We start from the raw sequence: 20888 nt of genomic DNA on the forward strand, positions 1-20888 counted from the left end.
GCTCTTGTGAATACAGAAGTCGGCCATTCCTGATCCATAGGGCCCCCTTTCAAATCTAATGATAGTAAAGCATTAAGACATACAGCAGAATTAGATTACATAGCCATTCTATGATAGCATTACCCACGTGAACTGTTTAAAATAGCATGCTTTGATGTTAATGCCTAGTAATGAGTTTAGGGATTTTACAAAGGGGGGGGGGAATGAACCATCTCAAGCCATCCGAGCCTTGTCCAAATCCCATAATTTCTGTGTACTTATCCATAAAACGATGTAGAGTCCTATTAACATATAATCACTTGTGTAAATGATGCATAGTAACTAGCTCGCTGTAGCTGCATCCAGGGAGCGTTCTGCAGAATCCATTGTTAAAGCTTTTAACCTGGTCTGGGTCACTTCAAGCTGCAGGTGTAGCTCACAGTGCAATGCTAGGTATGCCTACTTGGATTTAAGCCTCATGGAGTTGGCCCCACATGAGTGTATATAGGATTGCAGCCTCAGCTGATGCATTGTACATGCTTCCATCAAATTTATCAGTTAAAATCTGACAGAGTAAGTGTACTTTCTTGTTTTGTTTTTATATAATGCAGGCACATGTGGTAGCAGATACTTTTTTAGAGGTTTTCCCTCATATAAGAGAGTTTTTTAAATCAATATTTCCAGTTACAAACAATTCTTTTGAGTGGATTAAGGCTTCGGTCCTATAAGCACTTGCCTGGGAACAAGTTTCATTGAACTCAATGGGGCTTCCTTCAGAGAAGGCAAGCATAAGATTGCACTGTAAAAATTCAATCTGAGCAATCCAGTGATTTAAACATTGCAGCCCTAGTCACATACAAATCACATGCATCAAATTTTGCATGCATCATCTCATCTTTGCAGCAAGCTCTTGTTCAACCAAAAATACATGCTATTTCTGATCAGGATTTCCCCCCCAATGAGATTGTCACCCTGTTGTGACCCTCTGCTCCTTGCCCATTAATCCCAGAGCAATCTCATTGTTCCTAAAACCTGACATGTGGGAACAAACCGGCAACTATCATTTCCAGCCTTTCTTTAAAAAAGATCAACTGAGCACCTACTGAACTTCAAGTGGAAGTAGTATACCGTAATACTAATTTCTCTTTTCTTGCCTCCCATCCAGAAAGTGCAAGTTGTGATTACTGTGCTGGATTATGACAAGCTGGGGAAGAACGAAGCCATTGGCAAAGTATTTGTCGGCAACAAATCCACTGGCACGGAGCTAAGGCACTGGTCTGACATGCTGGCCAACCCACGCCGCCCCATTGCCCAGTGGCATTCCCTGAAGCCTGAAGAGGAGGTGGATGCAGCTCTTGGGAAAAACAAATAGGCAGCTCCATACCCCAGCATCACCTTCTGAACATTCAAAGTGATCCAGAGCTATCAATACCTCAGTTAGGCAACGTTTGATTTCTGTTCCGTTCTGTTTTCTAAGCTGCAATACCCTTTCTTTGATGGCTGTAGAGGGATTCTGGATGAACTCGAGAGCATCCAGAGGGGGGAAAGGTTTAAAGACACAGCTGTTCCTTTCGCATTCTTCAAAGTAGTTTTGTCTGCTGCATGTTCCATCGTCTCTCTGTGTTGTTCTCTTCGAGCGCAAAGCAAGCTTCGTTCTTGGGTTTCTCCCCAAGGCCACCATGAATAGCAGCACAAAGCAAGCTTTGCTTTTACTCGCTTTGGGATCTTCTTCCTTAAATTGGACCTTTGAATACCGTGCTTGGATGATACCAGAGCCTGACAATGTGAGTTGACCAGATACACTGTGCTTGCTTTGGAAGACAGCAAGGTGCACGAAGTGGTGCTCTTGGGAACCGTACGAGCATCCTCACACTTCGAGATTTGTGGCCTTCAGCCATTGGCCACCTAGCAGAGAGAACAAGGAGCAACTCTGGCACTGGAACATCCCTGATTATGTGGATAGCTGGTGGCTTAAGTCTCTTTGGTGAGGGGAGTGTGGTTTTGAGCATACAAATTACCTAATACTAATTGCCCTGTATTATCTAGGTAATAGTCTTCTGCTCCCTTATAGTTTTCAGTTCTTGAGTAGAACGGTGGAGTGGTACTAGGAGATTATTGGGGTGCAATAACTACACTTGTGAGTTGCCACTCTTCTGTCTTAAGTGCAGGGCAGAGCATAAAACACACTTTGTTTTTGAAGGACAGCGCCATGGGATATTTATGCTAGTAGCCTTGCCATGTGGAAATTAGAAGGCCCAGCCCTGCAGGTAAGTCAACTTCTAGATAGTGGTGTTAAACTGGGTGCATAGTGGAAAACTGTAGCAAGAACTTCAATGCAGCTTTGAGACCTGAAGAAAACGGCAGCCCTGGGTTGGTTTGCATACAGTTCTCATCCTGCCTTGCACTGTAGAGATATTTAGCAGGAAGGTTAATTTGCGTCCATATGCCAGTGGTAAGGCACGAGTATTGTATGCAAAAAGATCCCAGGTTCCATCCATTTTGCCCTCAAGTATCACTGGGAATGTCCTGTGTGAGAGCCGCTGCCCATCCGAGTAGACAGCACTGGGATAGGTGGCCTGACTCAGTATAAGACAGTTTCCTACATTCCTAACATCTTAAGGGTTTTTTTTCAGCCAAAGGCGTATGGGAAGTACCTGTGTTTTTCTAATGCTCTGATGATCTGCTAGATGGGAAGAGCAGGTAGGACAAGCAGATTTGCCCAAAGGCCTACAGAATGCTGTATTGATCTTAGATTAATTTATCTAATTTCTCAATTAGGAGAGTTGGAGCAGCTTTCGGCTGGGAGCCTTCTCCCCCCCCCCCCGCCCCCGCAACGTCACTCTTGGCTAGTAGAGGGAGCATTGTGCATGTTCGAGTTTAGAGGGAAAGCGAATCCATTCCAACCTAAGGACCAAAGATGCACCAAAGGCAGCAGCATCTCCTGTTCTATATAGTATTGTCCGGCTGCCCAAAATATTTATGGTTTCTTTGCTGATCCCAGAGGGATAAGCCATATTATCTTTGCTACCTAGTGTTTGCACTGATCCCTGAAGGGCCTTCCTGTTTCATTTGTTGCACCAGATACCAATGTCTTGGACGTATTGACTCCCTGTTCAGGTTGTTGGAACAGGAAGGATGTAGACACTGGCACCACTCCCAGGCCTCTGTTTTACTGAAGGACCATCAGTCCTGCTCAGTTCAAGCTCATCATCTAAAGAATACAGCAGTGAATGCGGGCCTGACGCTTTTATGTTTGCCTTGGTTGTGTTCCATTTAGTCACCATGGTGGTCCTCGGACCTTTTGGTGCTGATAGGGGGAAAACAGATTCTAGCCATGAAGATGGTTGAGCAAGGCTCAGGCTTTATACAAGCTGCAGATTCATGGAGCAAAAGGCCTCAAAAAACTGTCCTGTGAGGGCAAAATATTTAGCCAAGGAAGATCTCTTGTGCAAGCTTCTTCATTGGCTTAGCTTGGACCAAATCAGTCCTGCTTACCATGATCATTTTAATATTTTGGCTGCACAGCCAAATAGCGACTTATACTTTTGTGTTTGTAGGAATAGACAGAGAGAGAGCACTGGTGGAGTTCTGAGCATGCAGAATAAGGCAGTCCCTGTGCTTCAGCAGCCTCTGTGGCAATAATGTCTCCCTTCCTATTCTGGCCACCAAGGCAAGACTTAAGTACCAATATTGGCTTTAAGGTTCTGAGCTGCCTGTCAGCCTTTGCCACCTGTAAGGAATTCTGAGCTTGAAAGAACAGCTTGGCTAATGCAGACAAAGCACAGGGTTCTTGGGTGTTGTACGCTGACCTCCCATGGGTTGTAGGTTTCTTTGAATTCTTTGTTTTTCAGCTAGCTAGCTAGGATTAGGCCTCAGGTCTAGCTGGGCGGCAGTAACTGTCTCTGTTTTGTGCCATTCCAGCCCGCAGATGAGAACTGAATGTTCCTCCATATACAAAAGCGAAACAAGAATCCTGCCGTGTAGAAAACTAGCATGTCAGAAGGCATCTCCTTTCCTGCATAGGATAGGTTTGTTGGTTTGTTTGTACGGAGGAGCATTCCATTGTGTGATCTTCCCCTTTCAATCTCAAATGGTACAGCCCAGAAACTAGGCCTTAAAAATAGGTGGTTCCTGCCCAAATGGGCCATTGCAAGCAGAGTAATCCCAGGATCATTCGTGTACAGGCAGAGTTAAACCACTTTGGTTGTAGGGGTGAGTAAATACCTTGATGTTAATGCACTTTGGGGCTTGGCTCTGCTTCTTTTTCCTTCCTCACCAACTTTACTACAGAGATGGAAAGGGAGAGCCATCACCAGCTGCTTAAAAATGCTCTAGAAATGTGAAGAAAAGAAATGGGAGGGACTCTTTAAAGGTCTTCCGCATGCTTCCCTGCAAGTTTCGTTAATCAAACCTAAAAAGCTATAATTGCAGCCCTGTTCACTCTGCACATTGCTACAATGGTATCACCATCTGTGGGTTGTGCTCCTAAGCCCCATGAAGTGAGACTTGGGTTTATTTATTAATCAGACCTGCAGGACCATATGCAATAGTGCCTATGCTTAATCAGAAGGGAAAAAAATCACTGCAGCATCTCTGAAAAGATAGCTTTGGTACTGGTTTGTTCTTTTTTTAAAAAAAACAAATATGTCCATCCCCATTAAAGGGTACATTAAATTTGTTCCCGATTAAGGGTAGATAAAATTTGTGCCTCTCTTAGCTTTTAATGCTGCCACTGGCAAAGATAGGGTTTTAAGGCATCCTTGCAGAAGGGTGTCCTTGTGGAGTTCTGAATCTGTCCATGAGATTCTTCTTCTTAACCTAGACATGGCACCATCCCTAATCAGATGCCATCGCAACAGCACCACTGTAGTGCCAGGAAGTCCCAATAGCAGAGGGAAGGATCACATGTTTCTGTCCACAAAGATCAAAAGGTGCCTTTGCAGGTTGTAAGCATGGTGGAATAATGAGCTCTTCATCCCGCAGAGATCCTCATGAGGTTCTGCAATGTCCTGCTTTCTTCAATAGTGGGTGAGCACTGGAATCTATGGGTGCGCGCGCATTTGTGCCAGTGTGCCAGTCTTTGTGTACAGTTCCTAGTCACTGCAGGCATCTATACATTTGGATAAAGGCTGCCAAACCAATTTGTATTATTTTGTTACAGTGAATTACAGTGCTGATTATCTCCCCAGGTTATGCTTTTTTTGCCTCCTCTTACCTACAGCTGTAGAACCTGATGCCAGTTCTCTCCCAGATCCGCCACCGTTTGGTGGGATTACTTTGCTTTGATCTGCAAAATACTAACATTTATAACTGTTTCTAGTGCAGAAGCCCTGTTAAGTCTGTTGCAACGAGAGCAGCAAAGAGTCTTGTTTCACCTTTAAAGCCCAATACATTTATTATGGTGCAAACAAATATATGCCATAATATAAATTTTGTTGATTTGCAACTGTGTGATGTGTTATGTAAAGCTTGCAAACGTCACTTCCTTCCCTGGATTGGCAATTCATGCTTCTAAACAGTGTCACTTGAGGCTTATCGGTTCTTAATTCACACTAAAGAAAGGGGTCCGTGTGGGTGTGGGTGGCAGAATCTATGTGGCACTCCCAATTGCCTCATTGACAATCATGTGATGGCTGCAAAATTCATAAGGTTGGATAGAGAGCTGCTTTTTTGTGAATGGAAAGGACTGGAATCCAGGAGAGGCTCTTGCTGAAAGGAATTGGGGCAATTTCACCATTCCCCATCTTCCATGTCCTCTGGAAGAGCTTTTCAGGGTGAAGTCATCCTGGGCTCCTGCAGTCTTAAATGGAATTCTGCTTATGGGAAGTCTGGATCCAGCTCATAGCTTAAATTTACCTTGAGTTAGCATTTATATTGCCAATTCACATGTGGCTATAAAGGTGATGTCTACGTAAACAGATGGCAGTAAGATACAAAGTAATCTATAGCCCCATAATAAGATACTGTGCATGTGGATGCATATATCTATTGATATTTCAAGAGGCATGTAGACAGTTTGCGAGGGCTCAGGTGCATTGAAGATGCCTCTATATCAATAGTGGTTATGGGCATAGATTAATCTTACTGAATTAGAACAAATATGTTTGGAGAATTTGAATTTTTGCAAGCAAAAAGGATCGGACTGCACTGCAAAACGGCAACATCGCCACACAAACCCAGTTCTGTTAATCTTCCCCTGCTGATAAACGATCCAGGGTGTCCTCTTTGAAACCAATGATGTGGAAATATTAGCACTAAGAACCAGGTCAGAACACACAGCCATTAATGAATGGTGTCTCCAACTTCTACAGTTTAAAATGGGGGAGCTGTAACTTTAATACACAATATAAATGTATTTTGGTTTTAATTTCTTTTTCTATAAAGGGGGAGAAAAAGTGAACCAACTCAAGCCATCTGAGCCTCATCCAAATCCCATCATTTGTGTGTACTTATATATAAAATGATATAGAGATCTATTAACATAAACGAAACCCTCTTGTAAGCAATGCATGATGCCTAGCCAGTATGTAAGTAGCAGCAGCATGCGAAGAGCAGAACCCATAGACCATGTGTGTCATTGCCCATTTTCTAGAATACAGTCAGGCTACAGAGTTATTTTTAAAATGTGGTGTGAATGAATTTATTTTACCTAATAAGATGGGGGGAGGGGACTGTAAAAAAATAAATAAGAGAGAGTGGTTGTAACAATGTAAGTTTATTTTCAATAAAAAGTAATAATTTTTTTAATAAAAAAGCAACAAAGCATGCCTGATCCATTTAAAAAAATATTCATAGAAGCGTTGTATGGGGTGGGGTGGGGAATACAACACCAACAATATGGCAGTGGATTTCATCAGTGTGTTGTAATCTATATTTACAAAACTGTAACTTGTTGCATTTTTACCATGTCCTAGTAGCAGCAACATTGCCGCTTCAATGTTCTGTGTCGTGCTGAAGCATTTCACTGTTGAAGCAAATTTAGAAGCCATATTAGATCACAGGCTGCCAGGATCCTGAAACTGGGATTGGCTGACAGGTGATCCCCAGTCTCTCCTCTCCCTCGCTAATGTTTCCCCGCCTCTGTCTTTGTCTATTGTGCCGTCCATGTCTTACGTTATTCCTGGGGACGTTTGTGTATGACAGAGACCCAGCTTGGAGGCTGTGGCTTCACTTTGGGTTGGAGCTCTGAAGGAAAGCCGTCAAGTATAGGCCTTTCGACACTGGCTGCGAATAACATCGTTCTGACGTTCTTTCTTGCTCAACAGTCAGGATTAGCTTCAGCATTTGAGGCAGCCATTCAGGGATCAAAACACCCTGGCAGATCACATCGGTGCTGGTGTCTCTTTTAACCCTCTTGTCCACCCATCTTCCCCAGTTGAAGGCTTATCCGGTGGCAGTGGATGGATCTGGGAAGACCACTGTTAATACTTTCCCATGATGCCCTGGAACACCCAACATAGCATTATGGGAAATTTCAATGGTTCTTAGCCACCTCAACTGCTACCAGATAAGCCAATAATGTTTCTTAAAAACCACAATTGGAGTTTTTAAAACCACAATTGGAGCAGTGGGCAGGCATGAGGAAGGTCTATAGTTCCTGTATCAGCATGATGTGTTCATCTAGAGCAGGAGACCCTCTGGGTGTTTTCAGACTCCCAACTCCATCAGTCTCAGCCACCTTGAGCTGTAGTCCAGTAATGGCTGGATGACACCATGCCCAGAGGAAGTTTTGGGTAGTGGATGGGAAGGATTCAAAGGGAGTAGTGCTCACCTTGGGGAGGAGAATAGGAAGTGGGATAGTTTATTTCAAGCTAGGCCAGACAGCGACCCTGTTTAGGCAAAACTCTCACATCTTCTTTGAATGCATGTTTAGCAGAGCAGGAAGGGGCACACCTGCATTGGCTGTGATCCCCCAACATGCAGTTAAAAGTCTGAACATGGCCCATTGATACATGGCAGGGCTTCACAGGAATCTTATCTGGTCAAGCATTTCCCACTGTGTGTTCACTGCCAGTGAGGTTTTGTCTGAACAAGGGGCCGTCTGTGGGAAAAAAGGAAAATGGTGGCATCCTCAAGCGATGAGATTGCTGGGCCCTTTAGGCTACTTCTGTAACACTCAGTTCTGAAAGGAATTATAGGACTATTTTTTGAAAAAGCCTCTGTTCCAAGTGATTGTTGATCCAAGTTTTCTGGCCATAGCACTACTCCATGAGGCGTGTGTTGTCAATGAGCTTGGCAAAAAAACAACAACATAGTGCGAACTGGGCTTTATCTCAGCTTATCACCAGCGCTATAAAACTGCAGGATGACATCAAAAAAGCGGCAGGTAGCAGGAACGTTATGAATGGATGGAGTACAGATTTGGACATGATGACCCAGGTCACAGCAGGCTGCTAAAATCTGCTCCTATCCTTCATGCAGGTGTATAGGGCAATGTGGCAAAGTGGGATTGTTAAAGGCAGCACTTCAAGGAACAGTTTGAAAAGTTGGCAAGTCCATTTGAGGGGTGGCAGATATACAGAACGTAAACTCAAGAGGTGGCCTAGGTGATACACACCCACACATCCAAAAAAAGGCTAGAGAAAGGCTTCAGACCTTTGATATTCTGAGGCAAGGTTTTTGCTTCCTTTGCCTTCTTTTCCAGCCAGGCTCTCTGTCACATACAAACGTCCTGAACCAACTCATTTCTTGGCCCCACTTCATTCCCACCATTTCTGGTGCAGCCTGAGCTCTGCAGCACTGACCTCCAACCCCCACCCCTCTCTGCAGGAAGCTGCTTTTAATGCTCCCTTTCCTGTCCTCATGTGGACCGTTTCTGTCTCTATTGTTAAACTGTTATTTTGTAATGATATGCGTCTCCTTATTAAAGAAACTAGCTGAAAGACCCAGCTGTTCTCTGTTTTCCTGTTATTTACATAAGTGCTTTTTTCTTAATAGGAATACTTATTGGGTCTCAGAGTTAGGAGAGACTCAGCTGGAGGACAGAGATCCCATGTTCAAAAGAAATTTGTGGATAGTGAGGGGAGAACCATCCCTGTTTGCATTTCCAAAAGAACTTACACAGTAGAAACATCCAACAGGCAAATCAGTGATTCAAGTGTCAGGCGTTATACCTTTCTCATGGAGTCATCTCATATATTACATCCAGTGTTGTCGTCTTCTTCCTTGGCAATCACTTGTAGCCGACGAAGATTGTCTTCCATGAATATGGGCTTAACAGTGTGTCCATAGACGACTGTGGAGGCCAATTCTGGATCTGCACATCTTTCTACATTGGGGACATAGGTTTCCGGGTAGGAGTTGATAGCGGTGAGGATTTGCCAAACGTGCCTTCCTCTTAGCTCGTTTCTCCCTTTCATCCCGAGTTCGTGCTTCAAAATCCTTGATGCCTTTGGTTGAGGCTGCTCTCCAACTGCAGCGCTCGCAGGGAGTCATTCCATCTGTTACATCCACTGTTGTAGAATTCTGCACTGTACCAATGCAGACTGCAGGGGAGAGCCTATTAATGCTCTTCCCATATTAGCAATTTTTGAAAAGGCCATGGAGCAAACTACCAGGGGAAGAGGACTGCCCTTTGCCCAGTGGCTAATTTGCTATATGCAGGCAGCTTTTAATTGTTGTGGGGAAGGGGGCTGGCAGGGGGGCCCACTGAAGACTTCATTACTCTAATTACAAAATAGTTTCAAAATAATTGAAAATCCTCACAACAGGGCATAAAATGTAGCTTCTGTTCTATTCATTTCTAAAAAGTATGTGTTGGCAAACATTCAACTCAAGCAAAGGCTTTCCACTTTTTAGTCAATTTCAGCTCCCATGTATGGAAGGCATAGGTAAAGGTAAAGGGACCCCTGACCATTATGTCCAGTCATGGCCGACTCTGGGGTTGCGGCGTTAGCCATTAGATATAAAAACGTGGCATATTGCCATTGTTTCATTCACATGTCTCTTTATCACAGTTCAACAGCCCCTTCATATTGTCCTGGTCCATATTTCCAATGGCAAGGAAATGTAGTAAATGCTAAGTTAAGAGGGATGATAGGATCTACATCACTTGGCTCCTCATGCAGTTTCATTGAGACTTTCACGTGTTGCTATTATTTTCGGCCACTGCATCAAGTTTCCCATCTGACTAAGACAAATGTAACCTTAGTTCAAAGCAAACATTCATGAGGAGATGAGGAAACTTCTACTTCCCCCAGTGACTCACCAAAGCATCCTGAGACCATGCTCTCACTATTAAGATAGACTCAGGCTGTGTTAAAGCACTTTATTCATTTATAAATACTGTTGTGTTTACAAGCATCATAGATGTGAATATTATCCCCAAACTTTCAAACATATACTTAGAATACTATATAACAATCAAGAAAACAAAAACCATTCATCTCAAGAGTTTGAAAGGCCACTCAAAAAATTGCATAAAAATACATTCTTTCTCATCACTCACAGGCTAGTCTTTTCTCCAAGTAGTGTATTTACAACAATCTGTAAAACTCTCCTTAAAACAGGTAAGTACAGAATACTTGCAGCTTGGGAAGTTAGCGAGCCAAGTGCATAACACCACTCTTTTCCACGAGTTAGCATTTGCAGAGGGGACTTGTTACTAGATTCCTCAACAACATGATGGAAGCAAGGGGGAGGGGACAACACAAGAGGCCCTGTGGCAACAGCTCGGGCTGTGCTGTTTTTCGAGAGTATTTACTGAGAACACCCTGGAAGTCACATACGCCAAGGGTCCGATTTGCCCCAGGAAAAGAGAGAACAGTTGTCAGGGGAAAGGAACAGAGGAAGAAAAGAATTGCCCCTAGGAATTGGGTTAAATTTCACCTGTGAGCTGCTTGTGGAGTTAATCTTGGTAAAAAGCCCTTCATGGAGCATGCTGCTTCTAGGAGAATCATGCAAAAGGATTTCCAAACATGAAGGTGATCATGATCCAAACCTAAGTCACTCAGGGAAAAGGCCTTGGGGAGTCTGCTAGCTTGAAATAAACTTAAAATTGCCTTTTGAAACAGGCCCCTTAACATCGCTGAAGGAAGGAGTACATCCAAAAATGCTGGACTTTGAGCTGAGAAGCTGCCTTGTGTGATAGGTGGGCTAATATGGCAGGAGTGAAGTAGAATAAAGGAAAACAAAGATGAAAGGGGGCATCAGTGTGAGTGCAAAGGACAAATTTCTATCTCGGGGTGGGCGGGGGGAGACATTTCTGCCTTCTGACTCACTTGCAAGGAGTCCCAGCAAAAGATGATCACTCTCAGATACAGATGAACACCCATTCAAAAAAATTGGAGACATGTTTGTTAAGGAGAATCTGCATTTGAATCAAAGTGGGAATTTGGAAGTCGTCCAGAAACGTGCTAAGACCCTGCTCACAAACAACTCTCTAATTCAGAAAGAATTATAGTGGTTATGTGGGAAAGCAAACATGATACAGTAGAAATCATCTCTCAAGTATATTTTGATTTCAATCATGATTTCTATTCACTGTCAGTAAATCCAAGGCCTTGGCGACCTACCATCACTTGGCAATGGCAGAATTGGCAGGGCAGGGGAGAGATATTCAGTCAATATCCTTTGTGGGGAAAAGACTACATTCTGCTCTTTACCATCTACAGGCATACAGTAAGCTCACCAGCCTTGGGAACAGACTAGCTATTCCCTAATGATAAACAACTGTTAAGCCTCCCAAGTACAGTCAGGGAGTTGAATACGACTTGACCTATTGGCAAATAGCATCATGGCGAGACTTAACATTCCTGGTTATCCCATGAGAATAAGACTTTTAAATGCTAATGAACAGCCACCGACTGTATTGTATCCACAGCCCTTAAAAGAAGTCAGTCCTATGGCATCAAATACTTTGCTATCAGATTTCTATAGACTGGCTTCTGATAATAATTATTCCTACGTGGACTGGAAACCACCAATAAATCTGAAATTAGCTGATTTGATAAAACACAGTGCACTCTTAAACCCTGACTTGCTGAAGATGACTGACTGAATTATATCTGGTCAGATCTCTAGAGTCATTCTTTAATTCCTTCCATTAACAGTAAATCAATATGGACAGTGCACAGATGCTGCATCATCAGCTGTCACAAAATACAGATCAAATCAAGTACACATGCTCTTGCAGCTCTAAATCTACCCCCCCTTAAAATTCCATTTCCATTCCACTGGTTAAGAGTTCTCTGCATATGACAGCTGTTCATCCATATTATTCATGTTGTACTTTAGCAGTACAACACAACTTCCTTTAATGCAAGGCATTCAACCACAATATGTCAGCTCTCAATACTACTTCTGTATCTGCATTTGTTTCCTTCAACTTGGCCCTTTTTGCATGCCTCTAGTTTCTTCTGAAACTTTGCTTCAGACCAACAAGCCACCGCACATAAACCTCGCGTTCACAATTTGCAAGCAATGAAACCTGCTCCTTCCTTACTCCAAGCTCTGCTTCTTATATCAAAAAAGTTGCACTGGAACTTCAACACAGATGTGGAAGAGGTTTCTAAGACCTTCGACATGCAAGTACGTCTTAGGATGTACACTGAGCTGTAGAAGCTTCTGGGAGTAAGAAAGCAGTGAGGCAGAAGAGTTTAAAGAAAAACCACCCAGTGCCTTCCAGTTAAAAGCTCTCACAGCTCACAGAATAAACTTGCAGTGCTTTCTCCGCATAATTTGTACTTTATGTAGAGAATATTCTAGCAGACTTCACACTTATAACTAACATTATATAAAATCCATTGGAACACTAAAACGCACCAGTACAAAGCAATCATAATTCAGTAGCAGTAATATTTTCTCTCTGGGTTTTTTTAAAAACAGGCATGAATTTGCTTATGAGTGGACTGTCCTGAATTGTCTACTCCCTTGGTTAAAACATTGTATTAAAATAATAGCCTGCATTTGAACAATCATATATCAGCTTAATCAATCAAGATATGATTTTGCTCCTGTACACAGCCCCTCGGCTGCTCCCTTTTGAGTGAGTTGTGTTTCAACAAGGGCCTCTATTTACCAGTGTTTTCCAGTTTGTGAAACTATGGCTACCAGCTTTGGAACAAGACAGGATTGTCAAACCAAATTCAAACTAAGATTTAAGATCCAGGCTTCCCCCCAAGTTATTCCTGGTTTAGTCACAGCTTGGACAAAATAACAGCATGATGGGGGGGCGGGGGGCAGAACTCTCATTCATACCTCAGTTTTTTAAGATGAGATGGTTGTCCAATCCAGGCCAGTGTTAACTTTAATACTGGAATAAAAATGGGTTCTCAGGTGATTGGTTTAGGGAAGCCTTACTAAGGAAGACAAAGCTATGTATTAAAATAAGTAAAAAATTGATTATCTGTTACATGACATGAAGCCCAGAATGTCAAGACACAGGATACTTGGAGGACAACACTGATATTGGTGACCCCCCCAAATAATCTGCTTAAGTAACTTTCAGTAGCACTAGACATCATAGTGTTTTGGCTTGTCACGAGGATTAATTTGCTCACATAATTTCAGGCTGGACAGAATTCAAGTTTAAATATCAAATCCCAACTTCATAGGTCACTATCCTTCATGCTGTATCACTGTGGCCATCTGTGGTCCTTCAGATGCTGCTGGACTTCAACTCCCACCATCCCTGGCCATGTTGTGTGGGGCTGGGGGGAACTGGAGCCCTCCAACTTCTGCAGGACCACAGGCAAGCCATCCTTGCTGCATTAGCCACCATAGTCTGTGTCTTTTAAGGTCCGCACAATAAACTGTGAGATATACTTAACCTACTATATGCTTAGTGAGAACTGGCAACAGGAGAATGTAGGGATCATTATAGAAAGGACCATAAGCACCAGATGCCTGCTCCTTCTGTGCTGTTAAATGGCAGAGTCTGAAAAAGTTCAGCCAAATACTCTCACCAGTGTAAAATCAGCTAGACTGGTGAGCTAGAATGCTTGAGCTGGAAGATACCACTCACAGAGATCAGTGCATGTTGTGGCCAGTATAAAACAACCCCCACAAGCCTTTCTAGCTCTGAAACAAGGTTGGTAGGAAGGTAACTGTTGAAGAAAAGCACTGGATGTAAGAAAAGCAACACATAAAATTAGTAGAGTATAAGAGGTTGTACCAGGTAATTTATCTGACCCATCCAGAATCCTGACTATCTGCTGTTCTTAAAATGAAACATAATGTCAGAAAATATTTCTGGTGCTTCTTTCTTTTTTTAAACAATAGTTTGCTAGGAACTCGGAGTTTACCTTGTTTCTGTTCAAAGGGACAAGCTATGTTCACCATACTAGAAGCCTGAATTAGTCTTTTGAGGTGCTTCTATGTAAAGATGATATCCACTGGTTTTTAACTGAATTCATACAGTTCTACTCAGAAACAGAGTGCAAACATATGGAGTCTCCATATTTGAGTGAAACAGATTTCTAATTGTGCAATGGGACTTCCAACATCCTCTCCTTCCTTCTGAAGTCCCTGGTATGCCCTCAAACTTGCTCAAGGGTTGAGGGGCCCCTCTGGAGATTCTGAGAGTGCATGGGGGTAAGAAAGGAAGATGAAGTCTTGCTGAGTCTCTTTGCACAATTCTGTCTTCATCTCAGAGCTGATTTGTAACTGATCAAAAAAGCACCTTCCCCCTCTGATAAATGCTGAATTAAATGTCTGAATTTCTACTGCTCACTTGTATGCTTTCAAGAGTAGTTATTCTCAGATCCCAAAGTTCCTTATTTTAAATAATTGTGAGAATTAAAAGAATGCAGGGAAAGAACAGAGCAAGTCCACTGGCAAGTTGCCATATTGACAGGAAACTCCTTAACAGGTTCTGCAGATGAAATCTGGTTCTCTGTAGTATCCAGAAGAACAGAGCGGGCAAATTAGTTGCATCATGATAACCAATAAACATGAATCCGTTCATTTCCAGTATGCAGAGAAATGGCTTTTTGAGAAATGTAGGTCCTGCTGTTGATGCCCTCATTAAATGCAAATTCATGTCTTACAACTGCGCAAATGATCACGGTATCAAAATTCTCAGACATCATAGAATGCTACTGTAAAGACTTTCCACCAAGATGGAGGCTCATCATTTTCCACAGGGATATGCACATCTATCCATCATCCCTCAAACCTTGCTGTTGTTAAAACTGAGAACACTCACCTATTCAACGGAATGCGTATCCATTGGCAAGTTAACATAAATGTGATTTGTTTGCCCAGGTCTTTTGTGAGGTTTTTCATGTAGAAAAACCAAACATCTTGCTAATAAAGAAGTATTTTGGCATTGTGTCTATGGGATTTCATTCAATAAGCACTTTTTGCTGGTTAGCTCTCTTTCCACCAGAAGTCTTGAAAAATCAAGGGGCAAACTGTTAGCCAAAGAATGCAGAGGCTGTGAGATCACGTTATTATTAAACAGTACCAAAGAAGGCACCCATGGAAAAAACAGCAAGAACCATCAAAGGGTAGCAGGCAAAAGTGAAGCAAAACAGAAAGGGGAGCCAGTGATTGGATCCCCAAATTAAATTATCAAAAATCTTACATTAAATAAATCAGTTAGCTACTGAGACACATGGAAAACACGAGTCTCCAAGCCAAGTGACTGTTGTCAGACTCCCAGAGAAATAAGTCATCATGGCTTTCACCAGCACCGCAGACTTCCAAATTCCAGAATGGAGATTGATAAATCCTCAGTGGCAATTCCTAGTTTCACTCATTATTCCTACTCCAAGACAGTATCTTAAGACATGTTGGGTCAACGCTATGGAGTCACTTCTATATCACTTATTACAGTAGATTCTTCTTTACATCAGATTATGGTGGACGGATATGGAGCTTACAGCAGATCGTTTGGGCAGCTCAGAAGGTGCCAACCCAGTCTTTGTCCCTTCAAATGAGTTACTTCAACATTCCAAAAATATTAAAACATGGCAGGGCATGCTATGTTGGGGGGAAGGATAAGCACTGTGCAATATGGGAATGCCTAGCAAGGTGCAAAGAGCAGTGAAGGGTGGGGCTAGCTGATCCGTGTCTGAAATGCCAGCTGCTCTTTCAACTGGAAGATCAGAAGCAGGTGGCAGGGTTGGCAGCATGTGCACAAATATCTCCTCTTTCTGCCCATCCTATGTTCAATATACTACTTCGAGAGTTTACTGATGACACGGATGAGGGCTCCATTTTCATCTTTCAGCCGCTGATTGTCGGACTTCAGTTCTGTCAAAACCTGTTCAAAGACAAGATCCAAACAATTCAGTATTGGTTGTCCTGAAATTCCTATGCAGCTCTGATGGGTGAGAAACACACGACCACTCAAACGAAAGCATTTCTAGTGTTAATCAAAAATGGATTTGATCTCAAAAGCAACTAAGCCACACCAATGAAGTGTATCCGTTTCATATTCATATCTCTAAGATTAAACATGAATTTGACTCTTTCATTCTCACATATACAGAGCAGCATCTACTTGAGTGAGTATGTTAGATTAGACGTCACACTCGTGGACATTTGTAAGCCCAGGAAATTATTCCCAGAAATATTATGAGAAAGAAGTACATTTTGGAGAACAATTGCAATCTAGCATAACTTGAAAGGCATTTCGTCCTGGACAATGCTACTTGCACTCTTTTGCTTTACTTCATTTTAGGAAATGCACTTGCCTTGTAGCATTGTTCCTTCACATCTGGATAAATCCCATGCAAAAGAAATCTCTCACTTTTAAACTCAGAAGGAAAAGTTGCATACTTTCAGAAAACTTAGGGTTGGTTCACACATTATACTTCCATGTGCAGTCACAATTACAGCCCAACAGTGGGGTTGGGTGCGATTTCTGTTACATGCTATGTGCCTCTATTAATGTCTTTTTCAACATATGCAAGCAATAGTCAAGAAGGGATACTTTGCTCACAAGGTCTCGGTATTATCATGCACATTTGATTCAAATCTATCCTTGCACCCCACCCACACCAGTGACTTAGGAGGCAGCAATTTATGCGGGTGGATTCACTTTTGGAAAGTGTTGGTAACCTCCAGCCAGTAGTTTTTCCATTGACAGCAGGCACCCAATTATGTTTCAGGCAAGTTATGAAATACTAGCAGCTTCATACCCGGCATTGCTCAAGAAACAAACAAACAAACAAAAAAAAAAAACCCAGAGCAGTTTTAAAAGGTTCCATCTGCATCTTGATTCAAAATGGCATCCAGTTGCATCTCAACGTAGATGAAAGCCTACTTCTTGATCTCAGGAACAACTAATCAAAATATACAGTAGATCATAGACCAAAACTGGACTCTTTAAATAAAATAAAATATCTCTTTGATTAACAACTAATTTACGAGATAAAAGTTTTGTTTTAATGCAATATATTTATATATTGCATTAAAAGTAAGGGTTAGTACTGGGTGCCTAGAAATGCTAAGTGATTTGGGGCAAGGACAACCAAGAGTGATCTATTTTGGGCCATGGCTTAAGTCTGGAATTCTTATGCCTTTACTAATTGAGGTATGCAGCACATGGCTAATTATGACAGCTTGCTTTCCAGACTCCTGAGCATTTTGCCAACCGCTCAAGCTCCCAGGAATTCCTAGAGGTTGGCCTCTGTTGAAATAAATGACCAGGTGCTTGGCCTGATCAGGGATATTGAAATGATGCACAACCTCTAGCCCAGGGAGAAGAGACTAGGTCAAGATAAAGCCACAAAGGACACTCCAACCATGGCAGAAGGGGGAGGTGGGCTATGTTATGTGCACCTTTCTGCACACAGACTTATTGGGAGCCTGTTGCTAATGGGAATACATGACTGACAGCTTGCTGACCTTGCCACTTTGACACATGATAGGATAAGAAGTACACACACTCTCCTCCATCCATGCCAACGTGGATGGCCCTTTGACCTAGCCTAGCAATGAGAAGGGTAAAGAGGCACAATCCCAAATCCTGTTCAGTGTTTCAATTTTTATACAGTACTTGGCATTCTGAATATTTAGAAAGGCAACCACCACAGATTTACTGTCAATACTGAAGGGACAAACTTTATGATTTGCTACAGGTAACGTGAGATGCTGCAAATTTAGGACATTTTGCAACAGATGTAGTCACACTTATTTGACCAGTCAGTAGCAACAAAACCTTAATGGTGAGGTATTTCATCCCAGGTTAGCAGAGTTCTTTAATATTTGCTTGAATATCCCCAAAAATTGCAAGCAGAGATTGGAATGGTATTGGATTTATAAAATCAGCATTCAACTTTTCTCTTTGTGGGGCCTGAATATGCAAATAGGTTTCCGGTATAACAATGATAGCTGAACTTCATAGTTTTCATCCTGAGCTTCACACGATGGTGTGAATAGTTAATGTTATATAGGCAGTTATAGGATGAGCCTGCAAACAACAGTCAGACATACACTTTCTAGAATGTCTTTGACAGGTACAACCATTATTTTCATTTTATAATAGGAAAGCAGGGCCAAGTGAGATTATTAACAAAACTTGGGGTGTCAGAACAAGTTCTACCATCAGTCCAATGGCATCCTTCAGTAGTTCCTTCAAAGCAAATTAGCCCAAACATGAGAGATGACTAGTCAAATTAGGGCAAGGAGGACAAAATGATTAATGTGCAATTTACTACACAACACATCTGGTGTTCCCCAAAACTATTATGCAGGATTCACTACATGATATCCATTAAAATCATTCACACTAAACACAAGCTATGAAAATATATGTATGGGGGGAACCAACTAGCTTTAGTGGTGTTTCCATGAATACCCAGAAAAGCACTTTTCTGCATGTACAGTACAAACGTAGATTCCAGGTATATTAAGTAATACAACTGTGAAATAGAAGACAATGTGCCTGAATGGTATGTCCCTGTAATGTTTAGCATCTGCAAAGAAAGATGGTACCTTATAGTGACATTTCAGTCAGATGAATTGCAACATACAGGGACAAAGTATCAAAGGACCAAATCTTTGCTTCACTGATGCAAGTTCTCAAGAGAAAAAGACTTACACTTTTGCATTAGAGCTGCTATATGTAGCAAGCATAACATGCCAACCTGTAAGACACCGAGCACATAAAACAAACACCGTGTGCAACTTAAAAGCTTCAGGAGAGCTCAAAGCACCAGTAAAGAACATTATAACAAAACAACTGGTTTTATTTTGTTCATGTGTGCTTTGCAAAAAGCCATCCTAACTGGGTAGAATCTTTATAGTGTTGGGAAAACCTGAGGCACTCTTGCTTTACTGGGGGCCACTCAATTTCCCCCCCCACCCACATAGGCCTGACCTCTGACAAAGGCATCCTCAGGTCTTGATACTCATATCTTCCATGAAGCTATCTAGTCCTTAAAAAAACCTCCTATACCTACTTTTTCTGACGAACACATACCATTTATAAGCTTTACTATTCAATAATGGCTTTCATTAAATAAAAATGCTGCATGTTCTTTAATTTGTTGCCCTCCACATATTTAGTATTTTTTTGGGGGGGGGGTAGTTATCTATGTAGTATGAAAATTTTGTAATAAATAAACAAACATGAGGACTTGGGTATTTGTTTTGCAGTTTCCGGTACTTTCTCTCTCACAACTTACATGCACAATTAGCAGGAAAGCTTTAAAAAGGTAAAGGGATCCCTGACCATTAGGTCCAGTCGTGACCGACTCTAGGGTTGCGGTGCTCATCTCACTTTATTGGCCAAGGGAGCCGGCGTACAGCTTCCGGGTCACGTGGCCAGCATGACTAAGCTGCTTCTGGCAAACCAGAGCAGCGCACGGAAGCGCCGTTTACCTTCCCGCCGGAGCGGTACCTATTTATCTACTTGCACTTTGACGTGCTTTCAAACTGCTAGGTGGGCAGGAGCAGGGACCAAGCAATGGGAGCTCACCCCGTCACGGGGATTTGAACCGCCGACCTTCTGATAGGCAAGTCCTAGGCTCTGTGGTTTAACCCACAGTGCCACCCATGTCCTGCTGTCTAAAAGCTTTAGATCCTTACAAAACCACAGCTAGAATACAACCTACCTCCCCAATGACAAAACTGTGTTTTTTTAACATTGCTGGATTACATCGGTGTTAGCTCACACCAGATACTACACCATTTCATAAAAATATTCAATACATACCCATCTTTAACACTGAGCCGTATGTCCCAGTTCTGATCACTTACATATATTTTGTTAGTATTAATGATATCCTACATTTACCTTCAGAACTGCGTTATTCTTTTTCACAGTCATGGAAACCAGGTGGCTGGATTTTTGTGTGTTTATTCTGTCTCTTTCATTCATCCAATGCTTACCCAACAACGCTTTAAAAAGGCAAAATAAAGCTTGAACAAAACTATTATTAGGCTGGTGATCATCCTGAGATGCAGAACCCATATGGGGGAAATGTATACCTGAAAAGAAGTGACTGAAGTACCTTGTACGCATTAGAAATGCAAAGTTTAGTATATGAACCGGCAGTGACTTCCATACTGCTATTTGAGTGTCACGCTCCTTATCTGCCACATTTAGGAAGAATGTAGAAAGGGTAGGGAATAGCTCAGTCAGACAATAAGAGCAAAGACCTGCCTGGAAGATTGGAAGGAGAGGAGAGATCAACTGGAGGGGGAGATGCTATAGCTCTTCTGACTCTGGGGTCTCAGCGGATTGCGAGAGCCTGGCTACAACCCGGGTCAAAGCCCTGTTTTCGGCCAGCAGCTGCTCGTTCATCTGCCTCAAAGTGTGAATCTGTTTGAGCTGGTGAAGGTTCTGCAAAGTGAGACATGGAGGAGATAGACAAAGACAAAACAGAGAATATAAAACAGCACAGAAACATGAATTCAATAGGCAAGCAAGAAAAAAAAGAAGAGCAGCAACGAGAGGTGGAGAGCAGTGAAAGCACAGAAGAAGCTGGACAACATACTAAAGCACTGGACCAACC

General features: G+C 42.3%; 2 protein-coding genes and 1 long non-coding RNA gene across 20 annotated transcripts in view; 2 read left to right on the forward strand and 1 right to left on the reverse strand.

The window, feature by feature from the left end:
- The window catches only part of SYT2 (synaptotagmin 2), a 151881-nt gene extending 143017 nt beyond the window's left edge, over positions 1 to 8864 (forward strand). For all 4 annotated transcript variants that reach the window (XM_083508577.1, XM_083508580.1, XM_083508579.1 and 1 more), the window contains one exon: positions 1145 to 8864. In XM_083508577.1, coding sequence (XP_083364703.1) covers positions 1145 to 1351 — 207 coding nt within the window. In that variant the 3' untranslated portion in view covers positions 1352 to 8864. The remainder of the gene's footprint in view (positions 1 to 1144) is intronic.
- Positions 8865 to 10232: 1368 nt separating this feature from the next.
- The window catches only part of PPP1R12B (protein phosphatase 1 regulatory subunit 12B), a 103435-nt gene continuing 92779 nt past the window's right edge, over positions 10233 to 20888 (reverse strand). For 10 of the 15 annotated variants that reach the window (XR_014527413.1, XR_014527415.1, XR_014527416.1 and 7 more), the window contains one exon: positions 10233 to 16186. Coding sequence is in view for 9 of the 15 variants with exons in the window: in XM_083508544.1 (XP_083364670.1) it covers positions 16100 to 16186 (87 nt within the window). In the remaining 6 variants the exon portion in view is untranslated. Of the gene's footprint in view, positions 16187 to 20536; positions 20717 to 20888 lie in introns of all 15 variants that reach the window. The other 5 variants (XR_014527414.1, XR_014527417.1, XM_083508542.1 and 2 more) reach the window with 1 other exon arrangement.
- Positions 16195 to 20340, forward strand: LOC310709262. Its single transcript, XR_014527433.1, has 2 exons — positions 16195 to 16817; positions 16997 to 20340. It is a non-coding gene; the product is annotated as an uncharacterized lncRNA (long non-coding RNA).

The sequence above is a fragment of the Podarcis liolepis genome (assembly GCF_965112155.1).
Source record: "Podarcis liolepis genome assembly, chromosome: 6".
In the NCBI taxonomy this organism is placed as follows: domain Eukaryota; kingdom Metazoa; phylum Chordata; class Lepidosauria; order Squamata; family Lacertidae; genus Podarcis; species Podarcis liolepis.